Here is a 23,355-nt window from a genome sequence, read left to right on the forward strand (position 1 = left end):
GCCAGCGAGGTTAAATCCCCCTTTGCCGAGTGCCCCCGATCTGGCACTCGGCAAAGTATTTTTTTAATTTTTTTAATTCTCTGACGAGTGCCACCTGGCCTGGCACTCGGCAAAGTGTTTTTTTTAAAAAATTCTTTGCCGAGTGCCCCCGATCTGGCACTCGGCAAAGTAATTTTTTTTATTTTTTTAAATTCTTTGCCGACTGCCACCTGGCGTGGCACTCGGCAAAGAGGGTTTTTTAATTTTTTTTAAAATTCTTTGCCGAGTGCTAGCCGTCCTGGCACTCGGCAAAGAGGCTCCTTTGCCGAGCGCCAAACGTAGACACTCGGCAAACCGTTTTTATTTTTTTTGTTCCTGCCCCCAAACTTTTTTTGTAGTCCTCATACAATACCTGGTACTCCATGTTCCAATGTGACACATTTCTCGGACTTTTTCTATATTTCTTTAATTTATTTCATTTAATTGAATTTTCTTGGATAATTGAAATTATAACTACTAGTCATTCGAATAATGAAAAAATGAATGGGAAAATGATATTCATGTTATTTAGTATAATGTGAGGCCGTATCCACGAACAGACCACCAATTTCGAACATCTTGTTCACGAAACATGACCACGAACTTGCGGTCGAGTTGTTTTTAAATTCTATAAAATGCAAACGAAGACCAAAAATCTTAAAACTTGTTGAGATGTCATGATATCATATGTGGAGGTTGTTATAAAAAATTGAGGAGGTTTTGCGTAAGTTTGTCATGTACGATGCTTACCACCTCGTCGCCCTCTTCACGAAATCATAAAACTTCTTCGGAGATTCTTTGATTTGCAAGCATCGCACGTGACAACTTACGCAAAACCTTCTCAAATTTTTATCACAGCCTCCACATATGATATCACGACATCTCAACAAGTTTCATGATTTTCGGACTTCGTTTGCTTTTTATAGAATTTAAAAACACTTCACACGCAAGTTCGCGGTCATATTTCATGAACAAGATGTTCGAAATTTCGGGTCCATTCCTGGATACAGCGGAACATAGCCTCACACTACACTCAGTAACATGACTATCATTTTTTGAATCATTAAATTCCATTATTCGTACCACGTGCAGTTCAAATTTATATTTTTCAAAAAAATTCAAGTAAACGAAATAACGTAACTAAATATATCAAAAAGCCACAAAAAATCCCTAAATTCTAACGAGGAGTTCCTGGTACTTTGAAAGGGCTGCACAAAAAATTTGGAGGCCAAAAACAAAAAAAAACTTTGCCGAGCGCCGGGGCATGGCACTCGGCAAAGGGGGTCTTTGCCGAGTGCCAAGAATAAGGCGCTCGACAAAGAGGTTTTTTGAATTTTTTTTAGAAATTTCCTCTTTGCCGAGTGCCTTCACAGGGGCACTCGGCAAAGGTATTTCAAAAAAAAAATCTATGCCGACGGCCGGATCAGGGCACTCGGCAAAGTTGCCTCCTTTGTCGAGTGCCTCCCTGATCTGGCTCTCGGCAAAGGGGCGGGTGGGGGCACTTAGGCGAATTCGGCCGGGCAATCCAAGCCACACAGACAGACGGCCCCCATGCGCGCCGCTCCTGGCCAACGCCGTCCCACGCCGCCGCTCCCGGCCGTCCCCACGCCACCGCCCGTCAATGCCGACCCTCCCCTGCGCCGCCCTCCCCTCCATGTGCGCTGCACCCACCAGCCACTGGGCCACCGCCGACGCCGTGCCACCGCCCTTCCCCGCGCCGCGTGCCACCCGCCGTAGCCCCTCCCTACGCCACGTGCCGTCGCCTTCCCCCGCCCTCGCCAGCCCCCGTCCCCGCACCCACGTGTGGCCGAGCGTGGCCAGCTCACCCAGGCCGGCCCGCCAACGCCGGCGGGTGGAGGAGGGGAGGAGGAGGAGGAGGGGGAGGAGGCGAGGAGGAGGTGAGGAGGAGGAGGAGGTGGAGGAGGAGGAGGAGGAGGAGGAGCCGACCCTACCCTCGGCCGCACCCCGTGGACCGCCCACCCCGACGTCGCCCGTGCCTGACCTCGTTCCTGACTCTGGCGACCCTGACCTCGACCCCGACGTCGCCCGCCCCTACCCCCGACGCCCGTCAGGTATGCCCTCTCTCTTGTTGTTGTCATGGTAGTGATAGTTGTAGTAGTATTAGTAGTAGTAGTAGTGCTAGTGGTAGTAGTAGTATTAGAAGTAGTGGTAGTAGTAGAACTAGTGGTAGTAGTAGTAGAACTAGTGGTAGTAGTAGTAGAAATAGTGGTAGTGGTAGTAGTAGAACTAGTGGTAGTAGTAGTAGTAGAACTAGTGGTAGTAGTAGCAATAGTGGAAGTAGTAGTAGAAGTAGTGGTACTACTTGGATATATTCTTCTGCATGGATTGATATCCAAACTAGATGGCTTATCTTGAGACATATGTGCTTGTCGGCCATCGTGCCATTGTTTTTTGTAGGTTTTGGAAACCTCACCGTGCAGGGAAGGTTCTGCCGATTTTTTTAAATGACAGTATTTTGTTCCATTTTTGTAGAGAAGAGTCCGTCGGAGCCGAGTTGGAGTTCCTGTCGCCGTGCCGGTCTGCCTGCACCACGTCGCCTCGCCACTGCACCGACCCGCCATGGCCCCGCTAGCCTGACTCTGCCGCCACCCTAGGTATAACCCCTCTTTCCGTATCATGGTCGTAGATCGCGTAACCCAGTTAGGCGTCTCCTGTTCGAAAGAGATACGGTTGGAGGTATGCAGATCTTTGCATATCTATGACCGTATCTGTTTCGGATTGTCCATGTTTTTTGGACAGCCCATGGATGCTTAGATGGGTTAGTTTCCATGGTCTGCTCCAGTCCGAGACAGAGTTTCGGCATCACCTCCCTGTTGTTCTCTGGATACGCACTCTTCTTTGGCAGGACGTGTATCTAGAGAACAGCGGGGAGGTGCTGCCGAAATTCTGTCTTGGATAGGAGTAGAGCATGGAAACTAACCTCATCTACGCATCTACAGGTGGAATTAGGACCTATCCTCACCTATTAGACAGTAGGAACACCATGTAGATGCAATTGATGGTTACATTACTCGCTGATACATATGTTAGAGGATGGATGACCGTCAGTGGATGTAAACGGGCTGGAGAAGTTAGAGTGATTACACCACGGAATGGATGAACAAGACCGATGCTTTCTTGAACAGTGCATTTGGCAAGGCTGCTAAAGGACATTGCCTAGTTTTGTGTCCCTGCAGCAAATGTGGAAACAGGAGAAGGATAAACAAGGTGAAAATGGGTAAACATCTTGTGAAGATTGGATTTACACCGGACTACACCCGATGGGTCCACCATGGTGAAGCCCATCGTAGGAGAGAGGAGGTGGTGAGACCACAGGTGGAGGCTTTTGATGCTGATGCTGGGGTAGCAGACATGTTAGATGACTTTCACCAAGGATAGTTCGATGAGGGACGTGAGAAGAAGGAGATGGAGGCAGCCGCATAGGCATTCTATGACATGATGGACTCAGCACAAAAACCCCTTCACGATCGGTCAATGGTGTCTCAACTGGATGCCATTGGACGCTTAATGGGGTTGAAGTCCGAGTTAAACTTGAGTCGAGAAGGCTTCGATAAGATGTTGGCCGTGATTGGCACCCTGCTTCCGGAGGGCCACATTCTGCCAAAGAGCATGTATGAGTCACAGAAACTCCTTCATGCACTTAAGATGCCGTATGAGCAGATATGTGCTTGTTCAAAGGGGTGCGTCCTATTTAGGAAAGAACACGAGCATGCAAAGTTCTATCCAAAGTGTAAATCCTCCAGGTACTTGGAGGTAGACTCTGATGATGGTCAGAAGAGGCAACTTACGATCCTCATGAAAATCCTATGGTACCTTCCGTTCCTACCAAGGATCCAACAGCTATACATGACCGAGGAATCCATGAAATAGATGACATGGCACAAAAATGGCAAATGGTACAATCCTGACAAGATGGTACATCCATCCGATGGTGAAGCTTGGATCCACTTTAATGACAAACATCGTGACAAAGCAGATGAGGCTCGTAATGTACGTGTCACGCTGGCAACAGATGGGTTCAATCCTTATGGAATGATGGCTGCCCCATACACATGTTGGCCCATCTTCGTTATCCCCCTTAATCTCCCCTCCAGTGTCTCCTTTCAACGACATAACATATTCTTGTCATTGATAATTCCTGGATACCCAGGGAGTAATATGGGTGTGTTCATGGAGCCCATGTTTGATGAATTGGTCCATGCTTGGGACGAAGGGGTATGGACATACGATCGAGCTACAAAAACAACCTTGAAAATGCACGTTTGGTACCACTACTCCCTGCATGACTTCCTAGAGTATGGGATATTCTACGCCTGGTGTGTTCACGGGAAGTTCCCATGCCCAATATGCAAGGAAGGTGTGAGGTTCATTTGGTTGCAGAAGGGTGGCAAGTATTCATCGTTCGACAAACATCATCAATTCCTACCTCTTGACCATCCATTCAGACAAGACATCAAGAACTTTATGAAAGGTGTCAAAGTGACAAACCCCGCACTGTGGATGATGACTGGTGCCGAGGTTCATGCTCAGATAGATGCTCTCATGCCCAATGAAGAAGGTGGTTTTGTGGGATATGGTGAGCAACATATGTGGACTCATATCTCGGGCATGATGAGGCTCCCATATTTCAATGACCTTCTTCTGCCACATAACATTGATGTAATGCACACTAAAAAGAATGTCGCCAAGGCACTTTGGGCAACACTCATGGACACTGAAAAGTCTAAGGACAACCCTAAGGCTAGAGTGGACCTGGCAACGTTATGCGATCGACCAAATCAAGAGATGCAGCCTCCTAGTCGTGGCAAGACCTAGAGAAGGCCTAAGGCCAATTTCATCTTGAAAAGGGACCAAAGGAGGGAAGTACTTGAATGGATCCAGACACTAATGTTCCCTGATGGGTATGCAACGAATCTAAAAAGGGGAGTGAACTTAGGCACTCTGCGAGTCAAAGGGATGAAGAGTCATGACTATCACATATGGATTGAGCGGCTTCTTCCCACGATGGTTCGAGGCTATGTCCCGGAGCATGTCTGGCAAGTGCTGGTAGAGTTGAGCTACTTATTCCGCCAGCTTTGTGCCAATGAGCTCTCTCGGACCGTCATTGATGACTTGGAAAAAGTGGCACCCATGTTGCTCTGTAAGTTGGAGAAGATCTTTCCACCCAGCTGCTTCTTGCCGATGCAACATTTGATTGTGCACCTCCCGTATGAGGCATGGATGGGGGGGGGGGGGCATGCAGGACCGTTGGTGCTATACAATCGAGAGATGTCTGAAGACTCTTCGCAAAAAATGTAGAAATAAAGCCAAAATTGAGGCTTCCATTGCAGAGGCATACATTCTAGAGGAGGTGTCGAACTTCACAGAGAAATACTACACCGAGAACCTTCCTAGCATTTATAATCTACCCCCTCGTTACAATGCTGGCAAAAATGAATCGAACCTCAGCCTTTTCCAAGGGCAACTCGGAAGCGCAAGTGCATCGACCACTAAGCAATTGAAAAATGAAGATTGGCGCAGTATCATGCTATATGTGTTGACCAACCTTGTCGAGGTGCAGTCGTTCATTGGGTAAGTTCTGAACGAACTTGTTTCATTTCACCGTATGTCCTTGTTTCTTCGTCCAACCCCCTTGTTTCTCGTTGGTACAGGGAATTTCTTCATCAATCGTAGCATGGAACAAGGCAACCTACCCCGCAAGAAAATGATACCCTTCTTTCATAGGGTGCAGGACCAGAGAGCCCCGGTTTCATTTGTTGGTTCAAACAGAAAGCCCAAACTGATGCGCCTATAAGTGACGAGCTAAGACCGGTTGTAAACGGATGTGCCATTAGGGTCAAGTCATTTACCGGTTATGACATGAATGTATATCGTTTTCACATAGCAAGCTACGAGCAGAGTCGGCCCAATCGAAAAACCACAAACAACGGAGTTGTTACGCCCGACACTGATGGACTCGACTATTATGGAAGAATTGAAGAAATCTATGAACTATCATTATATGGTTCCAAACCTCTTACTCCTGTCATATTGAAATGCCATTGGTTTCATCCTGGAGTAACAAGACGGATCCCTAAGCTTGGGCTAGTCGAGATTCAACATGTTTCCGTCTATCTAGGAAAAGATGTCTACATTGTGGCTCAATAGGCTGTCTAGGTTTATTATACGTCATACGCGTGCAAAGACGCCGAGCATCTTAAGGGTTGGTCTATTGTGCACAAGGTATCACCACACGGTAAACTACCTGTCCCAAACGATGAAGATTACAACTTCAACCCAAACACATATGATGGAGAGTTCTATCAAGAAGAGGGGCTACAAGGGAGGTTTGACATAGACTTAACCGAAGAGATTGGAATAGAAGTAGACAATGAAAGGGATGATGACAAGGACGCTGGAGACGAGGTGCGAAATCTGAAGGACATACAAGTGCTTGAGCGATTACGTTTAGGCAATGACAATGAAGACAACATTCCTCCTTCAGATAGTGTTGATGAGTTGGACAATGTTGATAGTGATGACGAGACCTATGATCTAGCTAATCTCAATCATGAAGATTATTTCTAATACATGTAATACTATGTTTTTTGTAATTATGTTTTGTTCATTTTTGCATATATTTCTAATACATGTATTACTATGTTTTTTGTAATTATGTTTTGTTCATTTTTGCACCTATTTCTAATTACGTCTTGTTTTTCTTTTTTATTGCAGGTGATTGAACAAAGATGACGGGCGACCGTCATAGGTCCGTGAACTCGATTTACCAAAGACCACGTCGGCTACAGGAGGAGGCGGAGGGGGCAGCGGAGGGATCAGATAGGAGGAGGAGGAGGAGGACCGCCAGCCGCAGGAGGGGGCCGTCTCCTCCCATGCCACGTAAGGAGGAGCTGGAGGAGGAGGTGGAGCCCGTGGACGAGTCGGACGAGGAGCTAGTTCGATAGACAGACGAGGAGGAGGGGCCGCATGAGGACGACGAGTGGGAGGCGATAGGCACGGGTTCCGCTTCCTCCGACTCCTCTTCGAGTGTCTACTTGCGAGGTCCTACAAGCCTCCCATAGGTTCCGCTTCCTCACCAACACCCAGTGATTCGCCTCGAAGGGCAAAAGTAAGTAACTTTATATGTTATCACCACTACTTCATATGATATGATGAAAAAACTAATAATTTTTCTTAATCACTTGTGCAGGAACTGGGTGGTTGTGTCGGGTGGTAGCGCACGGCTAGTCAATGACATCCTGGGTCTTCTATGCAGGCGACACTTCCCCGGCATTATCACGTACGCATCGAAGACGGAGCCGGCCTACTCGTTTGACCACTACGTCGTTGCCCTCGATGCGGAGTACCTCAACAAGGCGACATGGGTGAAGGCAGAGTTTTGGGTAAGTCTCCCTCGCACAACATTGCTCAATACGTCGCATTCATTGGACTTTTCTTGAAATAATGAATAGATACATCGCTTTTGTATGCAGACTTATTGCAGATGCGAGGAGGGATTTGAGGCCAGGGCGTAGCAGGTAACTACCAAAGCCTGTAAAAAACTCGTCACCGACATGCATCACGAGGTGCGCATCCAGGCCATCGTAACCTACTACGGGTCGAAGCTTGGAGAGAGGAAAACCAAGAAAGACGCAAGAGAGATGCAACTGACCCGGGAGCAGTACCTTGAGGTAAATGAAGAACATCAATATTGATTCATTTTGAGATTAAGTTGGTTTAATTTGATCTTCTTATATGTCCAATACTTGATGACGTGTAGATGATTCCCTGGTGGTGCCAAACGTATCCCGAGTGCTGGGCGATGATGGTGGAGAGGTGGTTCATGGAGGAGTACCTCAAGATGCACAGGGATGCCCGGTACCATCGTTTGCAGATGCAAGGTCCAGCACACTATCAAGGCAGCTGTAGCCTCGCCGGATACAAACAAGCATGGGTACGCGAATTCATTTATCTATTGTGATGCTTAGTTCTGCCTAATTTCTAATCATCGTGCTGTCTTTCTCGCAGTCGGCGTCACATAGTGGCCAGGCTTGCTCGGACTTCCAGGCATGGTGTATGGCCCCCAAGGGCAAGGCGACGCCCGACGTCTCCTTCAATCTGGAGGACCCGCCCAAGCCATACATGAACCCGAGCGTCCACTCTCACATCAGTGAGTACACTGAGGTGGCGAGGTCGCTCCATGGGCAAGACCACGATCCGAGCACCCAGGACTTCGATGGAGAGGCCGTCATGAGGGCGGGGCAAGGCAAAAAGCAGGGGCGGTTCTGGCTTGGCGACGGCGTCATCGACACGGCCTCTACTCTCTCTCTCTCCTAGATCTAAGCACGGAGCACGAGCCAGAGCCCGGCCATTCGCACACGGCCAACTGCTGCACAGCACCGGGTCGACGCACTCGAGGTTATTCCTATTTTACTCGTCATACATTGATCTTTACACACCTTAATTAGCTTTGCATTACTGAAACATTGGAGTGAAATATTGCAGGCCCAGCTGGAATAAGAAATGAGGCAACGTCAGGAGCTAGAGGCTGGGCAGTAGAGGATGGCGGCCCAGCTGGAGGCCAAGCGGCAGGCCCAGGCGCAGAGGCTGACAGACATTACGAAGTTCCTATAAGGGCTTGGGCAACGTGTGGGCTTCTCTCTGCCAGCTGGACTGTTGGTTCCACCTCTGCCTCCACGTCCTGCAGCTGCAGCTACTCCTGTGAGTGAAAGTTTTTTACTTTTGCTTGTGCTTTGCTTGTATGGCTTCTACCTTCCTAGATTAGCTATCTAAATAATCTTGTCTCACATGCAATCTTTTCTCCTTTGTGCTGTCCACCTCATGCACCTCCGAATGATAGAGCTGGGCCTTCACCACAGTCGCAGTGGCCGAGATGAGTGCACATTGTATTTTTTTCATTTGTTGTTCACTTGGTGATGGACTTGTGATATACTTGTGATGCACTTGTGGACTTGTGGATTTATTTGGATGCACATGAGCACTTATTATTATATATGTGATATATATTGTGATGGATGTGATATGTGCTGATGGATGTGTGGATGGATGAGATATATATGTGATGGATGAGATATATATGTGATGGATGAGATATATATGTGATATATGTTTGTATGAATTTATTTGTCATGATGGAATGTAAAAAAAATTAAAAAATGCCGTTTTGGGTCACTTTGCCGAGTGTTGCACTCGGCAAAGGACCCCGTTGCCGAGTGCCATGGTCACAGCACTCGGCAAAGCAAAAAAATGGGCGCTCGAAAAACCATTTTTCCAGCTTTGCTGAGTGCCATGACCATGGTACTCGGTAAAGAATTTTTTTTTAAAAAAATTCAAACTTTGCCGAGTGCCGGCCAGAGGGCACTCGGCAAAGAATTTTTTTTAAAAAAATCAAACTTTGCCGAGCGTCGGCCAGGGGGCACTCGGCAAAGAATTTTTAGAAAAAAAAACATCTTTACCAAGGGCCGGATATAGGGCACTTGGCAAAGATTTTTTTTTTAAAAAAAATAAAAAATCTTTGCCGAGTGCCTACAGGGTTGGCACTCGGCAAATCGACCATCAACGGGGCCGGCGCCGTGCCGGTCGCTTTTCTTTGCCGAGTGCCCCCGGAGCTCTCAGCAAAGCCTTTGCCGAGTGTCCGATAAAAGACACTCGGCAAAGAGGGCTTTGCCGATCAATTTTTTGCCGTGTGTTCTTTGCCGAGTGCCGCACTCGGCAAAGGCTTTGCCAAGTGCAATTTGGCCTTTGTCGAGTGCCTCAGGCCCTCGGCAAAGAACCTGAATCCAGTAGTGCCGGTTCTGTACGTGGCATTCGGCTCCCAAGCTAACCTGAGCCGGGCACAGCTAGAGGAGATCACGGCCGGACTGGACAGGTCCAGTGTGGATTTCGTGTGGGTGGTCCGATGAGGGCCCGGCCCTGGGGGCGGGCGAGAGGGGCGGCCGCCCTGGGCCCCCGAGCCGTAAGGGCCCCCAACCCTGTATGTATACGGTGTAGGTGTGTACTGTGTAGGAGTAGTATTTTGGAGTTTAGCTGAAGTACCACAGACTACAGGTGGCGTATGAGTGTATTGCTGTTACATGAGTGCAACGCGTTGTGCTGTATGAAAGCCCTAAAGGCCAGGAGCGCAACGTGTGCATCAATTCTCTCTCTTTTTTTTTGCCATGCGGCTGTAGGGATGCTCACTGTAACAGTATGCCTTATAGGGTATATATGCATTGTGCTAGTTTTCAATTATTAAATGTATTTTAAAAATTTCAGCACCTGTCTTCTACTCCCCCGTCTAAGAAAGAATGCAATTATGGTATCTGTGCCGGTCAATCAAGCTCAAGTTTGACTATGTCTTTAAATAAATTTATTATAAAAATATATATTTCTATAACTAGTCTAATGACACTTATTTTGTATCATGAATGTTTGTACTTTTTTTATATAAATTTAGTCAAAGTTCATGTTGTTTGTACTTATTTTGGGATAGAGGGAGTATGTGACAAGATAATTTTTTTGAGAATAGGTAATGCATGCTAGGTAACTATTCTTAGCTTAGCATTCAAACTAATACAAGCGATAACAGATGTACATATGTTATAAGGGGCCTCCATTTTTAGTTATAAGGGGCCTCCATTTTTAGTGTTGCCCTGGGCCACCAAAATCTCAGGGCCGGCGCTGGGTCCGGTCCAAATGGTTGGATGGAGAGGACCGGGTCGAAGGGCGGTTCGGAGACAGGGCTAAAGTGGTACAGGGCTTTGTCAACCAGATTGGTGTCCTGAGGCACAAGGCCATCAAGGGCTTTTTCAGTCACTGGGTGGAACTCGGTGACCGAGAGCATCGGCATGGGGTTTCAGATTCTTGCGTTCCCGTTGGCGGCGGAGCAGAAGATGAACGCCAAGTTCGTCGTCGACGTGCTCGGAGCCGGACTCAGGGTCTCACCATCCAACAGAGGGCACGACGACGACGGTGGCAGCGAGGGCTGCGGGGAACTGGTTGCAAGCCAAGACATCGAGGCATTGGCACGGGAGCTGATCTTGGGAGAGGCAGGGAAACACGTGGCGGCAAGAGCAGCCGAGCTCGCAGCTTCTGCTAGTACGGCGATGGATGCCGGTGGTTCTTCGTTTGAAAACCTAGTGCTGATGGTGCGTGCAGTCATCAGTGGCACTAGCAGGCTTGAGGCTAGTTCAGAGTGAGTAGCTAACTACGAGCCTCTTCGTTGTCGTGATAGAATTAATTTGGTACAGTATATTATTCTGCTGTACTCGGGCTCTTCATCTTGAGCATAGGACAAGGCCCTCTAATTCTCCCATCTGTCGGTGATGAAGTTGTACTCGGACTCCTCATCTGTGTCAACAATTTTCAGTACGGTTTGTAGGCCATTGTTCCCACCTCATGCTTTGCTTGCTATGTGGTAGTCGTATGCAAGGGTAAGAAAAAGAACCTACTATTTGGAGGTGGGTTTCCTATGGAAAAACTCATCATCAGGCCTACTTTGGCAGCCCAGATTCCCGGTCTTTTCCCTGGGCTAATCTGCCCCGTGCCATCCTTCCCCAGGCCAAATTTGTGCGCCCTTTGGCAGCCCACCAACGCGCGGATCGCAGCCCGCTTCCCTGCGTTTTCCGCGAGGAAAAAATCCACGACTCGTTAGGCCGGGAGGGTTTCCCCGTGCGACTTGCGAGCCACCGCAGCATCCGGCCGCCCAGTCGCGAGGCCGCGAGGGTTTCCCTGACCCTGTCGTCGACTCGTTCGCTTTCGCTCGCGTAGTTTGCGAGTCGCGAGGCCTCCGCCGCCGCCACCCCAGCATCTCGTGGTCGGCGCATACCCGGTGGCCGGCGACTAGCGGCGCATCTCTCCCTACGGCCGGCGACGCATCTCCCAGCGCTCGGCGGTGACGTTCCTCCTGAAATTCACGGCTCCACGTCGATCTTTAGAAATCACATTGGCGGCTGTCTCACCCACACCGCCGCCTCCTCGCTCCTCCACCGCCGTCGCTATCGCCATCCGTCTCTGCAGGTCGGTCCTCCTCCACCTGCATCTCCTTCCCCAACAGTAGTTTCTCGATACGCTAGGGTTTGACCCAGATTTCCATTGTTTCTTGTAGATCTTGGAGGTACCGGTCCCCTGCACCCCCGCTCAAGCCGCCGTCGCTGCCATGCGTGTTGGCGCTCCGCTGGAGCTGCCGTACGCCGCCCCCATGCGCGCCCGCTCGTCCACCTTCGCAGCGCCGTGACGCGGAGCTGCCAGTGCCAAGGGTGCGATGCCTCGGTCGTGATCGCACGCCACACGCGCAGCCATGGCGGCTACTAGCTGGGCGAGCGCGACTGACGGGCAGGGATGGGGCGGATACCCTACTGGTGCAAGCAGAGGCGAGCGGCATGTTGGAATTAGTGGGAGAAACCACCTAGGCATTGGGTACACCGTACACAAATGCAGAATCATCCCACGCTTGCAGCATGTTCTTGTCTTCAAGACGTCCATTGAACTTGGATTAGCCAGCTGAGTGCTTGGGTGGAAATTTAAAGGGACGTCCACCAACTTCTCGACGAAATGCTAAGGCGTCTGGTCCATGGACTGTGGCTATGGAAGAGACTGACATTCCATCAGCAAGGTTTGGTTTATCTCACAATCTGGAGCACTTGTCTGTGTGCATATATATCCTCGAATTCTATGTTTGGATATCTGCAGCAATTTAATTGTCTCTCCATATATACAACATTTTCGTGTTGTGTAGTCTCTGTTGCCTCATGAAGTGTCGAGTTGTACTGTTACTGTTAGTGAAGTCCATTTTTCTATTTGCGTTCTATAGTAGTTTACAGAAACTTTTGATGCAGGGAGCAGTCTGCAATATAAAGTTCTTTCGGTCATTTAATCCTCTCGGATTATGAACACCTTTGGCTGAATACAAATCTATTCACCGGTATTTTTCTAAAGTTGAGTAGTTCATTTCTTCAGTCAGTCAATATTGTTGCTAAAATTATGGTGCGCTACAGCACACTTGCATGTTCCAGTATGCTGCATTTCTGCACATATTTTCACCTATTTTTTAATATGCACTGCCTACTCAAATGACTTGCTGAATTTTAGAGTTTCTGCATCCATGTCTTTCAGAAGTGGGAGACACGAAATAGTAGTCCCAGCGTTTCAAGGTCCAGTAAGCGTTTATAATTGAATGGTCTATCAATTATTAATGGTCAGCCTTTCTTTTTTTCCTGGAAGAACAACAGAAGGTCTGTCGTGATTTATATTAAGAGGATCTGCAGAAATTTACTTTTTTTTAAATGAATCTGCAGAGATTTACATCACGAGAAAGATGTGAGTTCTTTTTTTCTCAAATAAAGATGTGAGTTCTCTCCTCTCCCTTCTCTAATGCTGTTATTGTTGCCTAATGCCTGAAAGACGTTTAAATATGACACTAAAGTCGAGAAAGACGTTTAAATATTTACTTTTTTTCTTTGTTCTGCTATTAGAGTTCAATTATTTCTGCATTTTGTGACGAGGTCCTGTTTGGGGTAAAGAAATCTGCTATCGTACAGTTGATCTCAGTGTAGAATAGTGTCATAGTGATCAGTCCCATACAGTTGTCCTCTGCTCGTTATTCAGGTAGTAGTAACTTATTTTACCCTCTGTTAGTTATTGAATAGATATTTAACTTAATCTAGAAAGACAAGTATACAACTTGCTACTGCAGTACTCATTTGGTTTGGTCCTCGCTGATTATTTTGGTTGATGTATTTGGATGAAGACAAGTAGCATTGAGCATGAAGCTAGTTGTGTATTTCATTTATCTTAGTCTGACCTGATAGATAGCCATAGACATCATGAGAACAATCTCCTTTTACCTATATGTATTTTGGGCATATACAAGTGCAGTTTCCAGAGCCAGACGTGTCATGAGAGATCACCATTTTCATTAATTTTGTGTTACTGCAGATGTCTTAGTGGAAGCAGTGCATGATTTGAAATAAGTCTGGTAACTTTGGATAGTACTTGGCTAGATGCCAGAAGACATTGGATGTAAGGATGGTCAATTTAGAGATGATTGTAGTATACGATTATGACTTCCCCATTTTCTATTGGATGTAAGGATGTAGAACAATCTGTATGAATGCTACTAGTAGTTGGTTAGATGTCAGATAATACTTTTGTGTTTATTAGATTTGGTTTAAGGTCCGAGATATGTCTGTATTTGTATGGTGAGAGACTTGTACCTGAGATTTTTCATGATTTTGTGGCTCTGACATTGATATGTAGTGACTATTTATATTATTCACCTCTTTTTATTTTTCTTGATTTTTGGTGATTTTCCTGATTTTTTAAGACATGGTTTCTCAATTATTTGTACTGGAGTTGTCCAAAATAGCTGAAAAAGGTAAAAGCGCGGTTCTCTTCCCCGGAAAAAGTCTGCCAAACAACGGCAGGGCAGCTTCCCCGTACATGGATGTCTTCCCAGAGGTGACGAGGGGAATGGACGATCCAAAAAAAATTCTCCCTCGGGGCTACAGTCCCTGGCTTTATTTCCCCATACTGCCAAAGTTGCCCTCAAGGTGTAAATATCCACAAGGTATCATCCCATTCATCCATCCATCCATCCCATCCTATATCCAACATAGTCACGCCACACACTCTCATATCTCACCACCACGCTCTCTAGTTGACAAGACAACTCCCTCTCATCCTTGCCAACCCAGGGGAAGAGAAGAAGACACCACTCTCTAGTCAATCGAAGAGAGAAACATTGGAAAGATGTCCTTAACCGAGGACGCGACTATATGTATAGATCGATCAACTCTACAGAGCCTATACACCTGTACCCATAAGATGTGGCAGAACCGACCAATTTATAAGAACACAAGTACAAAGGCAACCACCGGAGCAATCACACTGTTATACTTGAGCCCATAAAAACCCGGTAGTCCGTCGAGTATCACGAAGGATCTCGAATAATCTCCAACATACAATCAAGATCGTACATGATTCAACATACAAGCCATATGTTACATAAGTTCACAAGTATCTCAACATACATCGGAGTTCAAACATAGTTATTACAATACCAAGTTCAACTGCAATAGCGGAAGCAATATGGTTTTAAAACCAACATCACACACACTTGTTCAAATACATGCCAGTTTGTGATCAAGTCCAACAAAAGCATCATAGATAAGACCACATAGAGGAGCCTTCCCGCGGCCTTAATCCTCATCCACGACGGGAGAGAAGCAATTCTTGCAGTACCCGTGTTATACAGTACCATCTGCAACAAGTGGGAATAAACCCTGAGTACGAGAAGGTATTCAGCTAGACTTACCCGTCATGAACTAAAAATAAAGTGACACCAAGGATCATGCAAGGCTTTATAAGTGGAGCTAGCTTGACATCATTTTGCATAGAAAGCTACGAGCGGTCACCAGTTAATTATAACTATTCATCTATAGATTAACAACTAACCTGTGCCAAACATGTGTTATAATTAAGTAGCATAACAATAGTAATCATAGCCAATTATTTTATCATTCTCAGAACCATTCTACTTGCCATTAATCACTATGATAGAAGGAAGCTCAGTCAAGTTTCTTACTATCCGGGAGAGACGGCGATTCAAATCGATTGCAACTAGCTGGGCAGTATTCCTAACATAAACCCAGACATATCTGCACCAAGGTATTCTTAGGTCACCTTTGGTACAACTCATGTACACATGTTGTGGGTTCGATCAACGCCGTACAATCAGGGACAACCAACTTCCAGGACGGTCAGACCCAGCCTGCCCTTGGGCTCACGTCTGGCTCCCCGCACATCCTTACTACCTCCAGTGTGCACACTTTTATAGAACGGGGCCCGGTCTGAGTTGAGCTACTCGGCTTCGCGGTCAGGATGAGTTATCCGGTCAGTTAAGTGAGAGCCATGCATTCAAAATGACCGAGGACCAACAACGATGCGGTCCTTAATCGGCACAGACAGAATCACATGAGTTCTCCTGCTACATAGACTCCGTCCGGCCTCCATTTACATCATCCCATGATTCTTTTACACGATAGCAAATATAGCCAACCGTGATTCGGTATCCACCTATATCTTGCAGGTGACAGAAAATCACCCGACTTCTACCGACTAAGCATTGTTAAGCATTTATTCGATCCTGGACCTACATAGGGTTCAAGGTATATTTCTGGACAAGGAATTTATATGCATTAAGTGTTTTCAATCAACTTCTATAACGTAATGCATCAAATATAAAGGACTCAAGTTGATATTTATAAAACATAGGAGGCTTAGAATGCTCCGGGGCTTGCCTTTCAAGTAAGATGAGGGCTTATGGTCTGGGCACTCAGGCAAATCTTCCAAGACCTGTTCTTCGCCTTCTAGAGCTATTGGCTGCTGGGCCTCCTGCTGGTCCTCCTCTTCCACTGCCTCAAACTCCAAAATCGTTATTTCCTCCGGCGATCCTATATGCATGAGCACACAATAAGATACAAAGAATGCATAGGTGATGGTATGGATGACAGGATGAAGTACTTAGCGATGCATCCGAACAGTCTATTAAGAGAATAGCAATACTTTATTTTATTGAGTGGGTGTATATCTCTTCTCTAGTAGATAAGTTTTAGTTTACTAAGTAGGTGCATATCTCCTCTGTAGTAATGTAACATATACTCACTATGCTCTAGCAACCTAAGATAGAGTTCCTCATTGTCATTAAGAGGTCTATCACCTATAGTTAACAACTTATTTTAATTAGCCTAACAATCTAATTAACCAGCATCAAGTTACTACAAAGCAACCAATTCATAGAGCTAGATAGAAGTGAATTATAGTGCACCAATTAACTAGCTGCATATAAACACTTAATTTTGGGCACAACCAAACATACCAGCAGGTTATACTCATTATCAACATGTCAAAAAGTATCATGGTCAAGCCCTAACAATTTCTTAAAAGCATTTATTGATTTATCAAGCATAGCTAGGTGAAATTTGGAACCGCTGCTTCCAGTGCACAAAAAAGTCTGGAAATTACAACAGCTCATATATGCTCTCAGGAGACTACTGTTAAAATTTCATGCCATTTGGATAAGTATAGCAGCCTCTACAAAAATGACAAGTTAAATGATATATAGTCACTTAAATATGTTTAGCATAGTGAAAAGTGTCAAACAACATATTTCGTATTTTTCTTACGTTCCTCATAACACCAGATTACTTCTCAATTAATTTCATGCCTATATGTTATATGGATTTACCACAACAAATTTCACAAGAAATTAGCATTTATTTGAGCCAAAATAAGAAATCCTATTCCAAGCATGTTAACTGTAGGTTTCATATTTCTCCTAGCTACAACATGTCAAAATACCACCAACAAAATTGGAATCACATTTTGAGCATATACCAAACTCAAGTTATGGATTTTCTAAGATTACTAAGGAATAAATAGGATAATTTAAATAGGGTACCAAACTGTAGCACACACCAAGTTTCATATTTTTACTAGGTAGTACTCATCAATATGAATCCAATCAAATTTGGTTCACTCAATTTGGACACTCCTAGAATTAGTTATGAATTTTTGAAGTTTGAATCAATTTTTGAAAAAGAATAAAGAAAAACATTAAAAAAATCTGAAAAATCGCTACGCACACCCGACGTAGTACACCCAGAGACGCTGACAGCTGGGTCCCATGGTCAATGGGCCCCACATGTCATACACACATGGAGAAGAGGCGGATGTTGACCGGCCGTAGCTCGCCGACGGCGAGGCTTGCGGCGACGAGGTGAGCACCAGAGTGCTCCCCATCACCATGCGCATTGACTGGAGGGGTTGGTTGTCCAAGGGGCCCGTTGGAGCTAGCTCGATGGCGGCCATGGCGGCTCAGTGGAGCTGCGCGGCGGCGTCACTGCCGTCTCCGGCAATGCCAAGCTCATTGGAGCTCGGTTGGAGCTCCTGCGCATCCAGATGAAACTAAGGTTAGGGCTCAGGGCTATGGTGGAGCGGCAGTGTGGCCCGGCCACGTGCGAGGTCGTGCGGCGGTGAGAGCGCGATGGCTTAAAGCCGCGTTCCAACGCCGACATGTCAGCATTGGCCCAAGGCTAGCGGCATGAGCGAGACCTACCGCTAAGCTACTCCTAATGAGAGAAGAGGGAGGGCGAGAGGGCTCGAAGAAACACGGCCACGGTGAGCGTGAGCTCAGCGATGGCAATGGAGGTTGCGCTGACCGCCACGATGGCGTGAAGGCTCTAGGGTTATACCTGTGCTCTAGAGGCAATGCTAACGGCTCGGGGAAGTGGAGTGGGTCATGGCGGAGCTACAGGCGAGATGGATCGACGGCGGTGGCTATGTGCACGACGAGCAAGCTCGGCGGCGATGGTGCAAAGGCTCTTGGCTGCGGTGGCATGCGAGAGAGAGAGCGCGCGAAGGAAGCGAATGAGGTTGAGCGGGAGCAAGCAGCAGCGACGCGGCGCTCTTACCCTCCTTCCTGGCCTGATGAGCGGGGCCGACGACGATGTACGGATGCCACTTGGCGCTCGCGCCCTGCGCCCGGTGGGCCATGACCGCGCCCGGCCGGCGACAGCCCGAGGCCATCAGGCCGACTGATGGCCAATCTTTCCCCCTTTCTGTCCCCTAATCTAGCTTGAGTTAGTGAAAACTTCATTAATACAAAATGTAGAGCTATAGGAGATCTACAACTTTGCTTAAGGAAGTTTGGTCTAATTTGAGCTGGATTTTGAGATAAAATGCTCCAAAGTAGCTTACATGTAAACTAAAAGTCGGCTTATGACTGAAATTTTTCTCAGTTTTCAAAACAGCATTAAGTTGGATTTTGGGAGCCCTGTTTGACCAACTTAGGAACTGATTCAGCTCTCGATCCTTAAACAAAGTTTGTTCCACATGACATGATCTATAACTTTTATTTAGGTCCCACTGCCATGCAAGCACTCTAGGCAATTGGTCAAGTTAGGTCAAACCAGCAACTTAATAAAGACATTTCTAGTAGCACCAATACCTAGAAGCATTTTTTGGACCAACTCATGAGTATAAACTTGGTTCCATTTTCACCCTAAGTGTGTCTAAGGTGTTTTAGTGACCAAACAACAATCACTTGCATTAGCCAAGAATGATCACAAGCATATACATGTATAATTAAGCATCACATGTGATAACATAGAGTGTATGAGATGAAATTTCATATGCTAATGCTCATGAATGAATGGGTGATGCTTATGATCATGAAAATGCAAGTGCAAAGTGCAATCTTAACACTGGGGTGTTACACAAGATCACCATCATCGGCGGCACCCCGCCTAGGCTGATTCTGGGCTAGCATCTAGCCGGTACGATACCACACTACCACTCAGCCCAAAGTCACCCCGGAGTACCACCATCACGCTGAGACTGTGAAACGTAGTATCGGGCCTCGGAGTGGTCACTGCGGGTCTTGAGAGCGCTAGAGGATATGCCCTAGCTCCCTCACACTAACACCTACATCCTGGTAGCAATGGTATCGACCTAGTTAGATCATATCCATCCCTTGCGTGAACGGGAGCGAGTCACGTGTAAGAAAAGGTTCCTATGGACCGGTTGTCCCAACTTAGTCCTTAGAAGGACCCGGCAAGACATCTCCTCAAGTGGGAAGCTCTACCTCCTGTGCCCTCGACGACACCTCCTTCCTGGGGGCTCACCCTGCATGGAAACTCAGGACTACTCAACTCACATGTACCCGCCACAGGTACCTCTCAGAGAGACTCAGGTCACTCTCTCGGCAAGACGCGTCCCAAGGACTCATCGTACAACCATGCTGGTCGATTCAAGCCTCACCACACACCCGAGACACACACTAGAATCTCTCATCCATGGTATAAACCATATAGCAGTGGCACTAAGTGCCTAATCCACACACAAGCATGTCCACCCTATGTATCACATCACCAGATATCATGCATAATAGTAAAAGTAAATAGCAAGTGTATCTAAAGCGAGCGTCTATCCTATCAACGAGTATGCTAGTGTAAGGTTGCAACAAGGTATAGGCTCAAACAATTTCTACCATGAAACCTATCACAAGAATATTGCGAAAAGTAAACCTGTAGCATCTATATCATGCCTAATTGGATTCTACGAGGTTGGGTGGGATGTGGCACCTTTGATCAAGTCATCTCGTAGTCCTCGTCAGGCTAGAACTACTCCGGGGCTATCAAACGAGACAGCGGGTCACAATATGCGGCGACTACTATAGATATTCTTCACAAAGAACCAAGTGAAATTCAAAAGACCCAAATGCACTCAAACACAAGCCTATGATGTAGAGCCTTTTTTAGAAAAAAATGGACACTAGTTTCATATTTTTTGAGGTCCTATGAATTTTCAAAGATTATTCTATTTTCTAAAAAAATAAAGAGGAGAGAGAAAACACCAGGGATAGACAGGTGGCAGCTCTTGATTAGTTGAAGCACGTGAGGTCATTGACAGGTGGGTTCAGCTGTTAGTCAATGTTAACTAATCCTTATTATTGTGCTTGACTGTGCTCTTAGCGGGCTTGATGGGTTGAGTCATGGGCCAGTCTGGGTTGGGCCGGGCACACTGCCATGTCGAGGCAGGGAAGGAGCAGGGGCACCACCGCAGGGAGGAAAGGAGCAGGGTTGTGCCGCCGGGGCGAGGAAGGAGCAGGGGCACCCCTCTACGCCAAGGTGAGGAGCGACCAAGCGATGGAGACTGGAATAGGCGAGCGAGCGAGTGTTCTCCATTTTGGTACGGTCGGCTAGGGAGAAAGAGATGAGAGGCAGCGGCTAGGAGGGGTGTGAAGTGAGTTGGGCTGCTTATATACTATAGGTTTTTTTGTTGGGCTAGATGGGCTGATATTTGTTTATGGGCTTCTTTGGTTCCTTGGTTTTTTGGTTAACCGAGGATGAGAACCGAATTGATCGAGTAAAATTTGGTTAGCTGAAAGTAGGAACCGAATTAGGGACCAAAATTTTCAGTTTCGGTTATTTTGATTCGGCTTTTGGTTCTCTGTTAATTTTGGCAAGCAGTGCACATCCAGCTGTAGTTTAAGCTGGGTTTGGGTCAAGTGAAGCTAGGGGCTTGTTACTCTTGGTGCTTGTCAATACCATGGCAATCTTGGCAATTGGAGGAGTTCTTGGTGATAGTGAGAGTGTTATTTAGAAGCTTTTTGTGCTTGTTTGGAAGCCTGCCCATCTAGAGATGCAAGTGCATTTCATTCATGAGGACTTCAGTCTTAGTGTCACAAGAAGGACCTATACACTTTGTTGAGGTGCTCCAACAAGTGCTGGGAAGAGTTCTTGGTGATTGTAGGAGTCTTTACTTTTCCTCATCAAATGAATATTTACCATCTTGCAATGTCCAATAGCTTGCTCACTGTGTAGCTTAATGTTACACCTAGAATGTAGGGTATGATGGCTTGACTAGAATGATAGGCTAATGTTATTTTTGAACTAAAATTATAGGGTTAGATTCCTACTTATTCTTAATTAGTTCCCATTGCACCCCATCAGCAATGATACTTTGTGTTGGCCTTGGCCTTTTCTGAATATTCTCAGTCCAAGAAAATAACCAGCAGGTATTCATGATTAATCATTACACATTCAGCACATTACATGTTTTCTTAGTAAATATAGAATTGTTGATACATGTAGAAGATCAATTTGAAAGACAATTTACAAACACATGTGAACCAGCTTATATACATAGTAAAAAGGCTTAGAAGCATTGCTTTATTCCGTCTAAGTGTATATGTACGATCTTAAGGTTTGTGAATGTTCTGCCTACTCAGTGGGGTAGGAAGGCTCCATGGCTAGGCCACACATGCCCCTCTTGTCTGAAATATCCTTCTCCATTCTCAGGTAACCATTCTCCCCCCAAGTCGTGCCCCATGAGTTCTTCATCAGCCAGTATTTGGTGCCATCACTGGTCTGTCCATAACCAATGGCTGCAATCCCATGGTCCAAGTCAGTACCGCATGAGCCGGTCATCACACCACCAGAGTAGAACTGGAATGTCATGTCTCCACCATCCACTGCCACCGACACGGGCTGGTTCGCCACAGCCTTCATCAGGGCAGGCTCATCGTTTGCCGGCACATCCTCAAAGCCCTTGATGGTTGCAGCACTATTTGATCCACTCTTGCACTTGCCATCTGCAGCCGTGTAAGGATAGCTGGACTCCGTGGTTAGGCCGCCGTTCTTGATGATAAACTTGAAAGCATCATCCATCAAACCACCCTCACAGCCTTGATCCTCACCATGGACATCGCAATCCACCAACTCTTGTTCCGAGAGGGAGGTGAGCTTGCCGGTGCTGATTTTCACGATGCCTTCTGTGGCAGCCACGGCTGAGAACGCCCAGCAGCAGCCTGCAATTGATTGTTATGTTTCAACGTATGTCATAACATATAGCACTTTAATTTAGGAGTACTTCAGAATAGTGTTGCTACAAGTCTTGCTTCTAAATGTACTTACCACATTGGCCTTGATCCTTGATGGGAGTGACGGCACCCTTGGTCCTCCAGTCGATGGTCGCCGTAAGCGCATCGACGCTAACATTCTCATACCTAAATCCGGTAGGGATCTTCACAGGGCTGGGTTTGAAGCCCTTGTTGGTCTTGGTAGCCCTGAACTCGTCGTTGGTAAGGTCGGCGAACTGGTTGACGCCGAGCCAGAACTTGCGGTTCTCACCAGCGTTAAACGACTCGATGTACTTAACATTAGCCTTGAACACCTCGAACCGCTGAGCCTTCTCGGTGGCGTCTTTGTAGATGCGGTTGTACTGCGCCATCCAATGCTCATGCCTCGCCACCATGGCTGAGTCGTCGTTCAGGTCACGAGCAGCGAGGGCAGCACCGCATAAGAAGGCGAAGCCTAGGATTGCCAAGATTGATGCCTTGAGGGTAGCCATGGTCGATCACTGGATCGAACAGGCCTATGAATTGGTTGCTGATGCAGGCCTGCTGCTGCTGTGCACTATGCCTCTTGATTTGGTGATTGGAGCTGGGTGGTATGGGTATATGTATATATAGCTACAGACGTGTATTATTCTTGTAAGTTGTAAGTATGAATCGATACGGTACGGTGCTTCTACGCTGTATTGTGTGGAAAGGGACAGGTACGTGGCCGTGAAGTATTGCCAGATGGTATAGATTATTTTACTTGTGCTCCAGATCGACGTGCATTTGTCGCTCTGCTATGGATTGCTGTCTTAAAGCATTATAAATAGAGATTAATAAGGGCCACATTTGATCACAGGCATTCAATAACATATATCAGATAAAAATTGGAAAAAGAAATGTACTGACGGCACATGGTTAGTATAATACTCCTTTCA

At 46.6% G+C, this 23,355-nt stretch overlaps 1 protein-coding gene, 1 long non-coding RNA gene and 1 pseudogene across 2 annotated transcripts; 2 read left to right on the top strand and 1 right to left on the bottom strand.

The window, feature by feature from the left end:
• Positions 1–1,639: 1,639 nt before the first annotated feature.
• Positions 1,640–11,216, top strand: LOC136525956 (anthocyanidin 3-O-glucosyltransferase 4-like; annotated as a pseudogene).
• A 1,280-nt stretch (positions 11,217–12,496) lies between these two features.
• LOC136529905 (uncharacterized) lies at positions 12,497–14,421 on the top strand. Its single transcript, XR_010777465.1, has 3 exons — positions 12,497–12,631; positions 12,855–13,363; positions 13,954–14,421. It is a non-coding gene; the product is annotated as an uncharacterized lncRNA (long non-coding RNA).
• Positions 14,422–21,600: 7,179 nt separating this feature from the next.
• Positions 21,601–22,935, bottom strand: LOC136529226 (senescence-specific cysteine protease SAG39-like). Its single transcript, XM_066522319.1, has 2 exons — positions 22,494–22,935; positions 21,601–22,387 (listed from the first exon to the last, which is right to left on the bottom strand). The coding sequence occupies exons 1-2, from the start codon at positions 22,927–22,929 to the stop codon at positions 21,801–21,803; spliced, it is 1,023 nt and encodes a 340-aa protein (XP_066378416.1). The 5' UTR covers positions 22,930–22,935; the 3' UTR covers positions 21,601–21,800.
• Positions 22,936–23,355: the final 420 nt, after the last annotated feature.

The sequence above is a fragment of the Miscanthus floridulus genome, chromosome 19, assembly GCF_019320115.1.
Source record: "Miscanthus floridulus cultivar M001 chromosome 19, ASM1932011v1, whole genome shotgun sequence".
In the NCBI taxonomy this organism is placed as follows: domain Eukaryota; kingdom Viridiplantae; phylum Streptophyta; class Magnoliopsida; order Poales; family Poaceae; genus Miscanthus; species Miscanthus floridulus.